We start from the raw sequence: 18,854 nt of genomic DNA, 5'->3' as shown, positions 1-18,854 counted from the left end.
AATTGCCATTTCCATTCACAGCCCAACTCTGAAAACAGATATCCTTCTCTTGCCAAAGGATGTTTATTTTCCTTCTAAACACTCTGCTTTAGTGATTGGCACTTACCAGAGATCATGTTTAAGCCATTTTGGCCATAGTTTCAAATGGCTGTTTCAGATTGCTTTGAGCATGGGATATTTACTGCATGTGTCACAGATATATTCTAGTGGTAGTTTAGATTACCATTATAGGGTTATCTATTTCAGAGTTCCCAAAGGCAAAAAAACTAAATCATATTTTTTAATCCCCAGATGCCACTACCAACCGTAACTTTTAGATAATGCACTGGATTTGCAGAAACAATAAAACAAATAAAGTAGGCTTGAATTTTCCAGTTTGAATCAATGAGCAGTGAGGTGATCCATGCTAAAGCTGTTGAGCAGCAGGTGAGGCACAGAAGATCTGAGAATACTGTGGCACGAGTGTTAGAAACATCTGCTCTGCATCTCCCACATTCCTTACCTTTCTGTAAGTAAGACCTCTGCGCTTTCTTGACGTTTTACTCGGGGTGGTGCCGGTCTGGCACTGCTAGGACGGGGAATACGTCTGCAACACAAAGAGGCTTTTTCATTTATACTATAAAAGGAAGCCTCACGTGTCCTTCAAAGGAACAGATGTGTAAACACACTTGAGCTGAGTAAATTAGCCAATACATAAAGACAGTGAAAACAGCCCCAGTATACAATCCAATATGGCAATACTTGGTATCCTAGTAGGAGTCTAGAAAAAAAATCTAGAAAACGTGTCCTAAAACAAAAATAATTATGACTCTGTGTAAAAGTACCTCCTGATTTGTCTCACTAAAAATAACCTGTGTACAGCACAGTTACTTGCTGCTTTAACATTAACAGTACACACTGCAATGTAAACAGAAAGGAATTATTTTCACAAGTGATACAACTATATAATCCTTTGCTGGGCAAAGAAAAAGTAAATAGGGATTTTAAAAGGCAAGTTCACCTTACCTGTTACACCAGACTTATGAAAGTCATGTATGTAACGCAATGTTCTTCTCATTACACTCCCCCCACATCCCTCATATTTTAATAACATCACACTTTATGGATTAAGAAAATAAGTCCAAAACACTTCACAATGTTAATTATTTTTTTTTATAGAAGGAAATTAAAGTAAATAAAGGGAACCATACATGGGATAACATTTATTATTTGGTACCATTAGCAGAAACATACTGCTCCAAGTTTCCTTGCTGTTTTCAAATGGACTGTATTACCTCCAAACACACCATAGTTTGACTCAAACAGAGTAAAAGATAGGAACAAACCTTTGGATGGGCTGAGGTGGAAGATCATTAGGTACTTCACCATTTTCAAATACTGCAGGCTTTTCAGGAGCCACATTCTCTGCTTCTCCTTCTATTAAATGCAACAAACATACAGTATTGGCTTAGGCAAGGCAAATCAAACTTCTCTTGCGACAGTATTTTGAATCTTATCAGCACTATACTTGAATGTGTACTCATGAAACACATCACACGACAAACATTTTAAATTAGAAATAAAATTCTATAAGCTTACATCAAAGTTAAGTATCTTGTGAACTGCCAGTTTTTAAACATCTCAGAGCACTCACAGTTCAAAAGGGAGGCTGAAAAAAACATTTAATTTTATTTTTTTTAGTATTATGAAATTCCCTCATCTGTGAAAATGACATCATCTCACTCAATTCTTCCACATTTGGATGGATTTGCAACATTTCAAGTTGCGCATTAGACAAAATCTTAAGAGGAAAAAACATATTAAGGAAACCCTATATTCTCTATGCTGCAGTTTCTTTTAAAGCTTTCTTTTGTTTACCTTAACTTCTTATTTTCCTCTACCGGTATTCTATGTTGACCAAGTGTGGTTTTTTTAAACATTTAACCCAAAGCACAAAGTATTTTCCTAGATGGCTCTTTGGTATTCTTTTAAATAGAAACAACTTGAATAAGGTCTACTCAAAGCATTTGAACATAATTAAACCATGCTTTGTTACAGTTTAAAAATTCTTCAATACATACCATAAAAGAAAAAAAAAAAAACACTGAAGTGCTTTATTTATTAAAAAGTTAAAAAGCACTGTTTTTTCTATGAGAGCTTTTATATCTATCACTGATATGTTCAGTGCTGGTCTTTTTTCACTATAATGTTCCTGAGTTGCTGGCAAATTCACCTGGAAATAACAAATAAGTTGATTTTTCAGAGAAGTCATATAAAATCTTTAATAATAATCTGACCAAGTTAAGATACGAAGCAGACAAGAAGAACTACAGCCAGCTTCTTACTTGGGAACTACTACTGGGCTTGGTACAACAGGGAGAAACACATTAGGGAACATTTTCAACAAACTCACGCTTCCATGCTGAAGACATTGATGTTCTGGTCACTAAGATGAACACACTCATCAGAAATGAAACATTTTTTAAAAGTCAAAAGACAATGGAGGATTAAAATGTTTGTCTTGATAGAAAAGGCTATATCGCCATACAGAGAGGCCTGGACAGGCTGGAGAGGCAGAGAGGGGGCAGAGAGGAACCTGATGAAATTCAACAAGGGCAAGTGTAGGGTGCTGCACCTGGGGAGAAATAACCCCCTGCACCAGGACAGGTTGGGGGCTGACCTGCTGGAGAGCAGCTCTGAGGAGAAAGACCTGGGAGTCCTAGTGGACAATCAGATGACCATGAGCCAGCAATGTGCCCTTGTGGCCAAGAAGGCCAATAGCATCCTGGGGGGCATCAGGAAGAGTGTGACCAGCAGGTCGAGGGAGGTCATCCTCCCCCTCTGCTCTGCCCTGGGGAGGCCCCATCTGGAGCACTGGGTCCTGTTCTGGGCTCCCCAGTTCAAGAAGGACAGGCAACTGCTGGAGAGGGGACAGCAGAGGGCTACAAAGATAATGAGGGGCCTGGAGCATCTCTCTTACGAGGAGAGGCTGAGGAACTTGAGTCTTTTTAGTCTGGAGAAGAGAAGGCTGAGGGGGGATCTGATCAATGCTTATAAATACTTCAAGGAAGGGTGTCAAGAGGATGGGGCTGGTCTTTTTTCAGTGGTGCCCAGGGACAGGACAAGAGGAAATGGGCACAAACTTGAACGTAAGAAGTTCCACCTAAACAGGAGGAGGAACTTCTTTCCTTTGAGGGTGGCAGAGCCCTGGAACAGGCTGCCCAGAGAGGTGGTGGAGTCTCCTTCTCTGGAGACGTTCAAAACCTGCCTGGACACGTTCCTGTGCAACCTGCTCTGGGTGGACCTGCTTTGGCAGGGGGCTTGGACTAGATGATCTCCAGAGGTCCCTTCCAATCCCATATCATTCTGCGATTCTGTGAATATCTGAGTAGACATTCCTGAAAGTTAAATGAGATGTGTAAAAGGTATAACAGATTTGAGAGGCAAAGTCATGCCAGTCTACTTTGAACTACTAAAGCACAGGGACTGCTCACCCCTCAAAGTAAGTTTACACAGTCCATAAATATAAAAATAAAAGGTTGAGAGGAAATTCAGAAGCAGTACGCAGAATGTGATTGTTTCTTTTTGAGTAGTCCCACGTACCCCTCAAACTCTGCAATACCTTGTGGAAGAACTATCTTCACCTCCACTCTGACTAACCTACTCCAAAGGTAAGTTTCAAGTTGTTGAATGACAGTAACTGTGATTTTCAAGCAGTTTCAACAGCTAGTTTCCATATAATTCCACTAGATTTAGCTAGGGTATAAATCTTGAAGTACGATTAACTAACCAAATGGTATCATGGACCAGCTACATAAGCAAACAAGACAGTGCCTAAGCATCCTGCAAGGACTGTGATTTCTAGGATGCTTCGAAGGGCACTGGCAAACTAAGTAGTTTCCTAAGCCCTCCCGCTACTGTAAACTGGCACTGCCACCAAATACGCACTCCTGCCTTCACACTCCCATTAGCACATGCATTCAGATACTGCCTAAAGAACTGGATTCAGTGCATCTCAGTTTAAGACACTGCTCTCGCAGCCCCTCTGCCAAGACTGTAGAAAGGACGTTCATAGTTTACATACAATGCCAGTACTCTGCGGATGGGTAGTAGGTGGCTGCAATGGCTCAACTGAATGACTGACAATATCTTACGGTTACTTTGAGATAAACTTTAGAAAGGAGCCTGGCATTACTCCTCCCATAGAAGTGTACCTCAATGTAATTACCAAAACTGTGGGAAGATAAACTTCACCGGTGAAACCAGCAATAAAGCTCATTTTAGAATTTAACAAGGTTCAGAAAAATCTTACATAACCATCAGCTTCTGAAAAAGTCTCATGCCAGCCTACACTTTATAGAGTGAACGTGAAATCCAGCTGTTCCTCCCCTCTTGCCACAGTGGGTGCCTTTATGCGCACGTGTCTAAAGAAAGTGAAACCTACGTAACCTCAGGGGCGTATGAGCCAACAGCTGAGGCAGGCCAAAACACCCTTTTGCCAGAAAGCTTTAAACATATACTTCTTATTTAGGAGGCTGCCATGAACTAGCCAGTGAGGACTCCTAAAGGAGGACACAAAGGGAGAATAACTGATATGCTGATAAATCCTCGTTTACAAAGCAAAGAAACCAAAACACAATGAAAAGGTTAAAAGCCTCAATGGTCAGAAACGGAATATAAGACTGAAACAGAATGCAGAAATGATACTCCAAAAGATCCAAGAAAATAAACTTATTTCAGTCATTTAACGTTGTGGGGTTTTTTTTAACCCAATAAAGGATTCTTCCTTTGGAAACTTTCATAACTTTCATTTGCAGTTAGACACAAGAACGCAGCAGGAAGGGACGTGTGAACACTGACTTACAACTAATGCCAAACAGCATCCAACTTAGCTATCTCAATGACTGTTCTTATTGACTTTCATAATTGATTTCACAATTCAACTGTGAAAGCTATGAAATGTTTTAATGACAATTCATCTCGACAGGAACTTACAGAAAATTAAGGCTCACTAATGCACTACACTATCTCATTGAAGATGTTACACTATCTTATTGAATAAACTTGAAAATAAAGAACAGTCAATATAATATTTGGTCCTTATATAATCTGAGAATCCAATCTCAATCAATAACGAACCTAAGTGTACTCCTCTTTCATACATTCAAATTAGAAATAGAGGAATAGAAAGTTACATTCCACAACAAATACATTCCAATAGACAAGACAGCTCCGAAAGATTTCAAGGAATTAGCGTGGAAGCTCTCCCAGTTGTGTAAGGCCACACAAATGTCTTGGTCAATCATCTACATTTCATTAGACTGACACAGCTATGGGGCTCTGAAGGCCACAGGTGGACTGGGAAACAGCCTTTGACCTCCCACATACGTGCTATCAACTCTCCTAACTAGGTCAGGCATCTGGATCTGAAGAAAACAAAAACACAGCTTTTTGCTTAAATCTCAGTTCTTCCTCTTAAATTTTGCTTCTGTGGCTCCACACATACTGTAGCTGGACAGAAATACCTCATTAACACCACATATCTTGGGAGCTATATACAAACTCAAAAAAAAAAAAAAAACCCGAAGAAATAAGAATGCAGAGGTGGAATTTTCCTCTAAAATCCTGTAAAATGCAAACCCTAAGTAAAATTCCCAAATACTTGTACAAAAAGGCAACATGCAATGATTCAGTTCTTATATAGAACAAGTCACCAAGGGATTCAGGCACAGAGCCTTGCATTTTCCTTGGGACACTGCAAGCACTGGCCCCATTGAAAACTTGCATAAGAGTAAGGAAGGAGAGAATATAAAGTAACTGTTTTATCAGGGAACGTACATTTTTCAAACCAGGACATTAATCACAAGATGTGATTAAAACACAAGGCAGCAGCTGGATTAAGTGTAAATCACCCTCTTTAAATCATTTAGCTCCGTGAATTCAAGTTTGACCCTGAAGCACTCAAGGTAGACTTTCCAAGGCAGTCATTTTTTTTATTCTGCCTACCTTTCTGTTTTACAGCAAGTCCTGGTTCAGCTTTCTCTTGCAGTTTAGCAACATTGTCCTCTGAAATCCTATCTGCCGTGCTCTTCGTTTCCACGGTTCCTGTAACAAAACAGTTTAAAATCAAATGAAACCAAAGATACAATAAAAATTTAAAATAAAAACCCATGTTAAGTACCTGCTACACTTGCCAATTCCTTAAGGGCTATCCTAGTTTAATAAAACATCTTGAGTGTAAATAAATAACATTCAAAGTTCACAAAGACTTTTTACATGGCCGTGGATTAAACTTCTTATGTTACCGTGAGCTAATGGCAGCTTCTTCAGTTCAGAAATGATATACAGATATTATTTATTATCTTGATAACTGGTGAAACAATAAAATATTTACCTAATAAAATCTAAGTAATTGATAAAGTACACAATATCGTTTGTATACTACTTGGAATGCATAACGCACGTCACTTTGTTTCTAAGACTTTAGCTTTAAACACATTTCATACTAAAGCCATTAAGAAATTTCAAGCAAGAGAAGCTGATTTCTGGTAGCTGAACTCCACCACTTGCTGGTAATGCCATAGAAGAACCTACTCCACAAATACTGTTCACTTTTGATCCTACCTAAACACTTTCATTTTTCTAAAAAAATGAAAGACTATTTCAGCTACCAATTATCTTAATTCCCCCAGTTACAATAGGACAATGTTGACAACGAGCAAAGTAACACGCAGTGCAACGAAGCGGAAATATTCAGGTATATATCCAATTTCTAAATTATCAGCCCAGGAAGAAGAAACATTCAAGATGGAGGGATGCAAAGGAAAAACAATTCAGCACCATTTGTAAATAATTCCTGAAAATATACCTGTGCGTTGAACACACATGGTCAAGAAAAGTTAAACTACTCATACAGTTTGTCAAGGTATGTACAGAATGGGTAGAATATTCAGCTTTAATCTTACCATTAAAAATATATACATACATACACACACACACACACACACACACACACCCCCTTCACTTGGAGTAATATCCTCAGTTCTCACACTCCTCAAAATGCAGCAGAAGCAGAACAAATTCAGAAATAGGCAAGATTACAGATACAGAAAAAACACAGGTATTTAAAACAGAGGTACCCAAAGTGCTGCCCAGGAACTGAACACAGCACTTTCAAGTCTCCTTACCTGCAAACAGGTAACTAATGCAAAGGTAAAGAACACATTCATTCACAGGGCCCTTATCTACAGAATCACAGAATCTTCATGGTTGGAAGGGACCTTTGAGATCATTCACAAAAAAAAAAAAACAACCAACAAAACAAAAACAAAACCACAAAACACCACACACCACACCCACCCACACACAGACACAAACCAACAATCTCGGGCACTAGAGCATGCCCTGAAGCGCCACCTCTACACGTTTCTGAAATACCTCCAGGGATGGTGACTCCACCACCTCCCTGGGCAGGCTGTTCCAGTGCCTGACCACCCTCTCAGTAAAGTAATTCTTCCTGATATCTAATCTAAACCTCCCCTGCCCCAACTTCAGACCATTTCCTCTGGTCCTGTCGTTATTCCCTTAGGAGAAGGTAACCTCAGGTAACATTTCCACTACCAGAACAAATCATAAAGCCCTGCCTAATGCTTGGGTTGAAACATCCAACACTTCCAAAACGGGCCATGAAACTAGTGCATGCAGCATAAAGCTGAAGCTTTCAGGACATACAGATCAATAGCGGAGGATCTACTCCTCAACCAGGAGGAGCGTATGCCCCAGGAAGCATACACAAAGATAAACAGTGCATTGCAGCAGAAATACTGAGTTCCACTAGTTTAGGAGGAGATCAACACGCAGCAAAGGTCAACCACTACTTTCATTTACCTGTGCTGATTAAGGCCAGGACGAGTTGTCATTTAATAAAACTGAAATAAACATTTAAACAGTCACCCCCCATCTATACAGCAGTGCTACAAGTTACCCATAAGGTCTAGGGCTTAGCAGAAAAGCCAAACCAACAGTGGAAAGAGAAGCACTTTACTCCATTTTCACTTAGAAATTAATTCAGTGTCTGAAAGGAAACCTATTCAGATCTCAATTAAAAGCAACTGCAAGTTTAAAAATAAAATTGCATTCAATGTACCAATCAACTTTTAAATTAGCAAAAAATTATCTCTATTGCATGATACAAGTTTTGCTGCAAGGCATGTTGCAACTGTAAAAGCAATCATTGCCTGAGTAGTAATAAATGTAACATTAACTATATTTAAAAACCTAAAAAAATCCAAAACATTTTCTCCAAAACCATTAGGAATTTGTTCATAATAGAGATGAGCAAATGTTGGTCTAAATTGTTTTTAATTACTAGGATAGCAAATATACCTGGCTTTTCTTAAGTAGTCCTCTATGCACCACTTCAGTTTTATTTATTACAAGTTTAGTCACGACAATAGTTCTTGCGTGTTCTCCTGTTGTGCATTTATTTATCTCTAGTTAATATTAGAAAATATAGAAAGCTCTAGTTACTGGTGATGATGATCAGGGAGACCAGTGTGCAGCAGGCATCAGCGCAGCTCCAGGAGGTTTTTAGTACCTTCTGGATAAATTACTGGAGTACCTCTGAGCCTTACTCACCTACTGCAGCTCTGCCGTGTTAGAAGAAGAGGAGGGCTAATGCCCCCACGTATTGATCACTTAGGTAAACTGAAATTTGAGTGCGCTGGCCTGTTGCATCACAAAAAGAGGAGTACTTTAAAATACTTGCCTTAAAGACAAAATACAGCATAAGTTTTTAACCGTACTTATCAGAAAAAATGGATCTCGATTTTAAAGAAGGGACAATCCTATACAATGGGGTGTGTCTGGTCACTGTAGTTTAGTGCCAGTTCAGGCTATAAAGCAAATATTCAAATCTTGGGAAATAAAACATTTATAGGATCAGCTAAGGATCACTAAGTAGTAAAATAAGACTACATTTAATTGAATCCAGATGGTATTTTTCAGCTGCAAAATTATTAAAACTTCACAGCACATAAGTACATCAGATGTCACGCAAAATTTTCAGTTTTCAAGCCCCAACTTCAATTAAGCTCCTAAATCAACAGACATTCACATCCAAAGTGCCAGATCTTTTCCAAGGTATTTAAGGCACCTAAACATCTTTTTAATTTTTTCCCCAAGTCCTTTTGAAAACCTGGCTATTGATTGTTCTGAAAACACTACCCAAGCTCTGATATAACTTCAGTACTTTGCCTACAACACATGGAAACATACTAAAAGGGAAACCCAAAGAAAATGTGGATGCTTGGGAAGACACACAGCAACACACAAGCTCTTTACATAAATTAATAATAATGACATTGACAGATTAAATATTTGAAGATCTCCACGCTTCATTAGTCTAAACAGTACCAGTCTTTAGACAGGATTAACTATTTTAACAGGTATCAATTCACAGGTGTCACTGTATCCTCTGAACTGAGATGTTAAACTGATTTATGTACAGTGGCTTCCTTCTTCATTAGAAATAAAATATCAGCGCCCAGGGCACAAAAGCATAGAAAGAAAACTTGAACAACAGCAGATAGTCAGGTCACTGAAATAAGAGCAAGGGGAAAAAGACAAATACAGACAGAAATCGGTTACACTGGTCATTATATGATTCCGGTTAGCAGCCTATTTCATTCCTTACTTACGTGTTTCTCTAGGCTATTCCTTTTAGCTTTCTTATAGAAAGGGCTAGCAGTAACAAGTTTAGATTCCTTTCTTCCTGATGTGAAAGTATTAAATACTTGGGATATTCTGAAGAGAATCTAGTTTCCAATTAGTATGTAAATACAATATTTAATACATTTACATACAAAAGCTGGTGACATAATCAATTGCAATGAAGTACCTTAAAACATAAATTTAAATTATTTACTTATTTGCAAGGCCCGGCACAAACTGTCTATCAATCAGTTAAAACTATCTCATGACTAAATCTTCACTTAAATCTTGGACAAAGAGACAAAGAGAAATGACTCATGCAGGTGTGAGGCAGATCACAGAACCAGAATGACAGGGGTTGGAAGGGACCTGTGGAGATCATCTAGTCCAACCCCCTGCCAGAGCAGATTTATGAGGAGAGATGTTTATTTATGATTGGACCATTTGTTAAATAGTTCCAGTCAACAAAGAGTCAGAAGAGGTTATCATCCAAAACCTGGTAACATGGCCTGTAATCAATACAATTACAGTGTATATCAACCCACTAACGGGCAAGCACAGATATCACAGAATCACATGGGATTGGAAGGGACCTCTGGAGATCATCTAGTCCAACCCCCCTGCCAAAGCAGGTCCACCCAGAGCAGGTTGCACAGGAACGTGTCCAGGCAGGTTTTGAATGTCTCCAGAGAAGGAGACTCCACCACCTCCCTGGGCAGCCTCTACTAGGGCTCTGCCACCCTCAAAGGGAAGAAGTTCCTCCTCCTGTTTAGGTGGAACTTCTTACGTTCAAGTTTGTGCCCATTTCCTCTTGTCCTGTCCCTGGCCACCACTGAAAAAAGACCGGTCCCATCCTCTTGACACCCACCCTTTAAATATTTATAAGCATTGATCAGATCCCCCCTCAGCCTTCTCTTCTCTAGACTAAAAAGACCCAAGTCCCTCAGCCTCTCCTCATAAGAGAGATGCTCCAGGCCCCTCATCATCTTTGTAGCCCTCTGCTGTACCCTCTCCAGCAGTTGCCTGTCCTTCTTGAACTGGGTAGCCCAGAACTGGACACTGTACTCCAGATGGGGCTTCACCAGGGCCGAGTAGAGGGGGAGGATAACTCCTCTCAACCTGCTCGTTACAAGTGACATTCTTGACAGACTTACCACCGAAGCAAGGACGAGATGACTACAGAACTACCTCCTCGTCTGCTGTCAAGACCAGCACAGCCAGGAATCCATCCAGAGTCCTGGCTCTGCACATCCATTCGCGGCAGCGGCCATACCACTATCAGGGGCGACTCCTGGCTGCCACAAAGAGATGGGACTTTCACAGCTTCTCATTTCCTGCTGATAATTCCTCTGTAACAAATAAATACCTGTCCTTCCTTCCCCAGCACTCTCAGCAGAAATGCAGTGTGGCTTGGGTTCCTTACACCTGGTTGAGCTACTGTGGAAGATGACATGGGATAGGACTCAGTACTGATAACACCCAGATCAGCTTCCCTGATCCAACTCAAATCACAAGGTCCTAGCCTGACACTAGTTCAGGTGCAATACAGTTGACCACAGCTGTAATGACAGACATTGGAGAAAGTCAAAGATCTACAAAAATGTGCCATCGTTTCAATACTTATGAGGAATCTTCTCTAATCATCAAATGGGCTCCAAGCCAGAGGTTTTGATTAACACCTTATCTTCACCTGTTCTCCAGCTTACACCTGGAGTATTTTAAGTGTCTCGGGCTATAGAAATCACTCAGAAAGGTTTGGCTGGTCTTGAATTCACTCGCCTACCTTTTGACTGAAGAAGCCCCAAAAAGTATAACAGAGATGCGGATGGTTTAGTGTACTGCTTATCAAACAAATATCCAGGAAAATTCCTTTTTTTTGCACTCACCAGTACTCAGTAAATCTCAGGGAAAACACCTTTTTTGTTTCGTTGGTTGGGTTTTTTTGACATATATGATCTTTTCTTTTATAAACCCAAAATCTCTAAAGACCAAACACTATGACTTCAGATCCTTGAGAAATGACTGAAAAAATTAAAAAAATAAGTGAAGTTTGGATTGCCTAGAAAAATTTAGGAAGAGCACTCTTCCTAAATATTAATAACTGACAAAGTCACAAATTCAGAGTTAATGGCTATATGGTTAATAGGCTATATTTCCCTACAGGAAAGTACATCTTGCCTCACAAGTGTCTTTAATCTTACTAAAACAACCTTAAACAACGTATCTTAAGTCTTACTAAAACAAAAATACTGTGCCAAATATTGCTGTGCTGTAAACATTTAACAAACCCTTACATGTGACTTTATGTAAAGGTACCATGCAATAATTTTATCAACTCAGAAATACTGTCCACTAATCCTCAGCAACAGAAAAAAAAAAAAAGCTTAAGTTTTCCAAGGCATACTTGTCTTAACTTGCTAGATTATTAAGCAAATAAGCAGCTCTTGTGAAACTAATAAAAAAAGAAATAGTTGTAGATGACCTAAAAAAGCCCATTCAGAGAGAACACAATAAATATCAAGAGCAGGCTGAATTTATTTCTGCAATTGTGCATGAGGAATGTGAGCAAACTGAACTGCGTATCACTTTGGATGTATCAAATCCATGCAGAAAAATTGCCTATTTGATTCATAAATGCAGACTGGGAGTATAAAACAAGCACTGAAAATAATAAACACAGACATTTAAGTATTTATGCTATTCCTATTCAGTAACCTTCCAGTATAATTAATAGAAATAACATCCTCCCTCTAGTTACCTTCTCCTTGGGGTCTGGTGCGTTGCCTTGATCCTTTTGTTGAAGGCTGCCTTGATATTCCTGCAGGAGTTTCACTCTTTTAAAAAAAAAAAAAAAAGTCCACAGATTTATATAATTTTATATAAAAAAATTATATAAAATTTACTTACATATGCTGCTTTTTTATCTATATGTATTATACATCAAAAATATTCATTTACAAAACTGACCTGCATGTCAATGGGTCATTAAGATTAAGAATATGTCAAGTCTATTTTCCTCAAAGTCTCCAGGTATTTTTCCTGGATACATGCTAGCTATTTTCTCTTAAATGAACAGATATGATTAGATTTCATTACTGTAAAGACAACTTCCAAATATGGAGTATCCAAGGCAGAGCAATCCTGTGGAACCTGTAGAGTACCTATGATGCCACTACTGGTCTTGGGATACAATGCTTAGCTATAGTGAGATACCGAAAGGAATAAGATGGTTGCAATCACTTACACATTTCCTCTACATCCCATACACAGTTCCTCTTTAACCTCCTGGTAAGTCTTTTAAATTTAATTTCAACATAGAAGGAACGACCGAAAAACTCTGAGACTGGACTTTACTCAAACCACAACTTCCTTGCTAAAGGGGAAACCAGCCACCTCTGAACACAACTGATAAAGTACAGGTGATTTATGGAACACCACTTTATGTTTCTGTGTACTATAGCCCTATAATACATCTCTGCATCTCATTGAAAATCCTAAAATATGTTTAGCACCTCACAGGATTTCCTCCTGAACTGTTTTTTTTAAGTTTGTGTGAATTAACAGTCCATGCAGTTTGCATCCGAAATGTTGCCAGCACTGATGATAATGACCATATTGATAACATAAACGAGAATTACAAATTCTTCCATTTCTGTGCAAATGTTAACGTTATATGTTCCAATAATCTACAAGTGTCAAATTACACAATGTAAATCATTCATTTTCCATAGTATCTTGCATATAGGACAATGGACCATACATGTCATAATGGAAAAATAAGATTACAAAATGTTTAAAAATACAGGATACTGGTAAGTATTTTTACTCAAACTACTTTAGGTGACCATGCAAGAGAAGCATCTCACCTCTACAAGCTTACAATCAGTGGCCGTGGAGACACCGCGAGGTGAAGGAGGGGAATGTCCATCAATCAATGGACATCCATCAATGACCTGGATGAAGGGATGGAATGTACCCTCAGCAAGTTTGCTGACAATACAAAACTGGGAGGGGTGGCTGACACACCAGAAGGCTGTGCCACCATACAGAGACCTGGACAGGCTGGAGAGTTGGGCAGAGAGGAACCTGATGAACTTCAACAAGGGCAAGTGTAGGGTGCTGCACCTGGGGAGAAATAACCCCCTGCACCAGGACAGGTTGGAGGCTGACCTGCTGGAGAGCAGCTCTGAGGAGAAAGACCTAGGAGTCCTAGTGGACAACAGGATGACCATGAGCCAACAACATGCCCTTATGGCCAGGAAGGCCAATGGCATCCTGGGGGGCATCAGGAAGAGTGTGACCAGCAGGTCGAGGGAGGTCATCCTCCCCCTCTGCTCTGCCCTGGGGAGGCCCCATCTGGAGCACTGGGTCCTGTTCTGGGCTTCCCAGTTCCAGAAGGACAGGCAACTGCTGGAGAGGGGACAGCAGGGGGCTACAAAGATAATGGGGGGCCTGGAGCATCTCTCCTATGAGGAGAGGCTGAGGAACTTGAGTCTTTTTAGTCTGGAGAAGAGAAGGCTGAGGGGGGATCTGATCAATGCTTATAAATATTTCAAGGGAGGGTGTCAAGAGGATGGGGCCGGTCTTTTTTCAGTGGTGCCCAGGGACAGGACAAGAGGAAATGGGCACAAACTTGAATGTAAGAAGTTCCACCTAAACATGAGGAAGAACTTCTTTCCTTTGAGGGTGGCAGAGCACTGGAACAGGCTGCCCAGGGAGGTCGTGGAGCCTCCTTCTCTGGAGACGTTCAAAACCCGCCTGGACACGTTCCTGTGCAACCTGCTCTGGGTGGACCTGCTTTGGCAGGGAGGTTGGGCTAGATGATCTCCAGAGGCCCCTTCCAACCCCATATGATTCTGTGATGTAAATGACATGTCAAGAACATGGTGAGAAGTTTGCTTTGAAGGCAAATGTTGCTTTTTTTATATGCTACAATGCACCACAAGCTCAACAGGAGCTCTCAACAAACAAAGGGAAAATGCTTCTTAATAACAGACAATCACATTACGCAACTGTGATAAACTGAGAAGTTGAACTGTTTGGAGGTGCTTTATAGGAAAGTGAGAAGTCTATGCAAAAGTCAGCTTCCACAGGTAGTTTAGGTCCTTTAGAAACTACATCTCCTTCACCTCCATGATTGTAATCTAACATGCATGCTCAGAATTTCAGGTATTCGATAAGCCAAAAGAAAGCCCTACATCCTACGCTTCACAAAAATCTAGCCAAATGGACAGTACACTTTCTGCTTTGACATAAAGCAGTTTTCACCTGCACTCTCTTCACTGGATTATTACAATTATTATTTGACCCACAATCAGAGCAAATAATATTTTTGTTTTGCTCTTTAGAAAATGCTGGCATATTAGAAAGAAAAACAGACATAAGTCCAAAATGCACAGCTAATACTGAAGCGGTTAATCTTAATCTTGTTTCATCTTAATTACTACCATCTTTCATGGTCACAACACTACGCAAGGAGCAACAGTAAAGCTCACATACCATCAGAGCCTGGCTCTATGGGCCCGCAGGCCACATCTGGTACACACAAACTCCAGCAGCTCTTTGGGTGATGTAATTATTAGCACAGGTGGGGAAGAAGTTAAGAATAGGTGCTGAGGCTTCTGGAGGAGTGGATTCAGTCATTTATTTATGTCAGGTAGTGACTACAACCATCAACTAACATTTTGTTGAGCCATATGTGCACACTGGCAACAGGTGCAAAGTAAAAGCTAAAATTTAATCACCATGGTAGCACACAAACACATAAATCCCACAAAATTCATTATTTGAGTCTTTCCAAAGGGAGATAAAATAGGTCATTCTTTTTCTTATAAATTCAGGGGCTAGAAGGCTTTGAAAAGTAGTCACTGGAGCCATTAAAAAAAAAAATCTTAGACTTCCATCTCACACCATCCTGGCAAAAACATATTAAAGTGGAATCCTAGATGGATGCATGCACATCTCCCAGTTTTGAGAAATTATGTTTCTATTTGGAGAGGACAAAGCAGCCTGCTGTAAGCTGCCCGATCTGCTGCTTCGACCTCATTATTAACCTTTAAATAGGTTGAATTTCACTTTAAGACGTAAGAAAACAATCTAGAAGAGGAATATGCTTTGAAAAGACATCCTGCCAAACTGTTAATTCCTCCTCCTTTCTGTGCAACAACCAACCTCTATATTCATGAAAGGATGTCATGAACAGTTTCCATCAGTGACTTTTACACTGTTCCCATATGGAGTTCTGTCCCTGCTTACACACATCTCCTCTGGCCGCAGCCACTCCATGCATCAACAGTCAAAGACACAAAAACCACATCCACCCATGCAAGGGAGAGGGACAACTCATTACATAAATTGGCCACCAGGATTCTCCCCCTCTAATTCATCAGATCCACTGATAGTTCACTAATAATAAACAAGAATTAAGTCTGTGAATAGGAATTTAATTCAATTAACCCTCCACAATGCTTTTCTTCTAATTAGATCCACAGTCCCAGGAGGTATATTTGCATGTATACTGTAAATAATGTGTGTGTGTATGATTATACAAATAAAACAACATATACGTGTATATATATAAATGCAACTATATATATTAATATTTTTTTAATTTTGTGCAACAGACCATTCCTCAACAAATAAACACAGCTCATTTCTAATGCTTTTACTGAAAGCTATGTATCCCTCAAAGACTTACGTTGCTCTTTCCCTTAAACTGTCTGCATGTCCAGTATTTATTCCTAAAACAACAATCGTTACTAACAAACAGAATTTACTAGCGTGCAACAGCACCAAGGAAGGATCTCTACTTGCTAAGGTCAATTTGACCACTGTGGTGATAAAACTTACTAGGAAAATATTGATCGATTACCTTTTCCTAAAATGAAGGTTTGCAAGACGGTGTTCTACTCATGTTAGCTTCTGCTAATCAAAACCTTTCAAACACAAAAAGAACTATTAGGAAAATTCCACTTTTTAAAATGTAAGTTTTGATGATGGATTTCTATTATATAAGCCAGTTATGAATAACTGACACCAAAAAGAGAGGCTCATTCATAGCACCGGAACAAAAATATTTGATATATCCAGCAGACTTCCATGGAACGATCCTCTCTGCTGCTTCTAGAGCAGTTATGTCTTTTTTTTTTCTTTTCTATTCAGTAGTTGTTTCATTATATAGTCGAGATGAGTTCCAACAGAAATCAAAGTTCATTAGACATGACTTAGAGGCTGATTCAAGTGACCAGTTCCAGAGTAATACAGTTTGTAGGGCAAAAATAAAAGTCATTATAGAGAGGCCAAAAGTGACAGGATATTACAAAAAGTTTTAGCCAGGAGTTTCATCAGCCATCTGTAAAATGGAAGAGACTTTTCCAATGTGTTTGGCCTTAGGGGTAAATGACATACCAGTTCTGCAGCCCCTTTCATATAAACAGCACCATACGCTCAGAAGCTCTATGACCCGAATAACCTCTTGTCAAAAGAGAAAGTTATCCTTATTATTTAGAAGGTCAATCAGTCATGCTATGAAGCATCCATTTTAAACAAGACTTTTACCTGAGATGGACTGAGAGTTAACAAATACAACTCAACTCGCTCCGATCACAAACAGCGCAGTATGCAATAGCTAGCCTTGAAACAGCAAGCAGTCTTCTTCCGATGACCATGTGTTAGCCAAACGTCTCTTCTTAATTCCTACTTATACTTGCTTTCCTTTAGTACCAGAAAATTATGGATACCCGTGTGATGACAATTACATACTGGGTAACATATAGAGTTGCTTTAGTACCAGAAAAATAAATTAAAAAAAAAAAAAAGAAACCTCAACCTGTCAGAATTTAAGTAGCATTTTAAAACTGGCTTCCAATAATTGGCAGTAAAAAAAATTAAGACTTGTATGAATACAGGTAGAATCTTGTTTAGACTCCTAATCTCATAGGAGCAAAGCTAGGAACAAAACTGTAAGTCACAGCTTTGCTGTACATCCAGACTATGAAACAAAAAAAAACCCCACCAAAACCAGAAACCTAAATTAGTTTGTTCTCTAAAGTAAATGCAGCTTAGAAGCCAATCAATCAGCCCAAATATTCCACAGACATGTCAAATGAAACAAAAGTTCCTGTTGACTAATGCTTTTTCCATGTCCTTACTGTGCCAAGCAGTGTGTCTGAAGAAAGGTCCTAATTGAAGTAAGGAAGAAGCAAGATGAAAAATAGCTCATTATGACGTGAAGCCACTTAAAATGAGGCTTGGAAAGAAAGAGAAGCTGTGGCTGCTCTTGCGGAGCACAAGGATAAAGAGAGCAGGACTAGGAGCTAGGGCAAGTGAGCACGACAAGAACAAACCAGAAGTAAGAGGAGGATAATCCTCAGGGCAGAAAGGTGACATGGTAGGTACTGGCATATCAGCCACTGCTTGAGAGGGGCTGCTTCAAATTGTTTCACTTGTACTACATTTGCAAAAAGCTAAAGGCAGATGCTGAAGATTTATTAATCAGGCAGCAGAGACTATAAACTTTGATTCAATACTCTTCATGTGCATAAAGACAAAAATTGTTTTCCTTCTTTTTAATACACTTGTTTCATTGCCATGTGACTCAAATGGAGTTATGGTAGTTTAAATCAGGGTAAATCCCTGGAAATAAAGGCATTACTCTGCTGTGAAACTACTGTGAGGACAAGATCAACCCCAGTCCATTAGATGCACTTTCCAATTATTTCATGCTGGAATTTCCTCTAAATCACTTTGCGCAACTATCCAGCTCTAGAAATTCATTGGGAACATTTTCATTTCATTTCTTTCTTCCACAGTCTTAAGGAGATGCCCATTTGTCATGCACTGGTCTAAAGCGTGTGTTTTCATCACCTAAAAACTAAGTACCGTCTACTGTTACGCAAGCAAGTAGATGAAAAGCATGTCATCTAGATTTAAGGTAATAAGCCCACATGCCTTGGAATCCCTCCCAAAAGCACTTAAGACGGGAAATGAAACTTTACTGCCCTAGTGTATTATTGTGGTGCCCAAGAGCACTATGATAGCTTGGGATGAGGCTCAGAATTTCCATTAGAGACCCAATTTGCAGGAAGTTTAACTTGGCCATGAACATTTGCTTCAGGCTAAAAACTATTTTATAAGCTCTCCCTCCAAGTGCCAATAATTTAAAA

The 18,854-nt window shown here is 39.5% G+C and overlaps 1 protein-coding gene across 2 annotated transcripts in view; it reads right to left on the bottom strand.

The window, feature by feature from the left end:
• TRAF3IP1 (TRAF3 interacting protein 1) overlaps positions 1-18,854 on the bottom strand; it is a 45,597-nt gene that overhangs the window by 16,073 nt on the left and 10,670 nt on the right. For both annotated transcript variants that reach the window (XM_074145576.1, XM_074145577.1), the window contains exons 7-10: positions 12,449-12,524; positions 5,986-6,084; positions 1,326-1,416; positions 503-586 (exon numbers count right to left, since the gene is read on the bottom strand). In XM_074145576.1, coding sequence (XP_074001677.1) covers positions 503-586; positions 1,326-1,416; positions 5,986-6,084; positions 12,449-12,524 — 350 coding nt within the window. The remainder of the gene's footprint in view (positions 1-502; positions 587-1,325; positions 1,417-5,985; positions 6,085-12,448; positions 12,525-18,854) is intronic.

This window comes from Numenius arquata, chromosome 3 (assembly GCF_964106895.1).
Source record: "Numenius arquata chromosome 3, bNumArq3.hap1.1, whole genome shotgun sequence".
Taxonomy (NCBI): Eukaryota; Metazoa; Chordata; class Aves; order Charadriiformes; family Scolopacidae; genus Numenius; species Numenius arquata.
The sequence above is the reverse complement of the archived record's forward strand: the minus strand, read 5'-3'. Positions and strand labels throughout refer to the sequence as shown.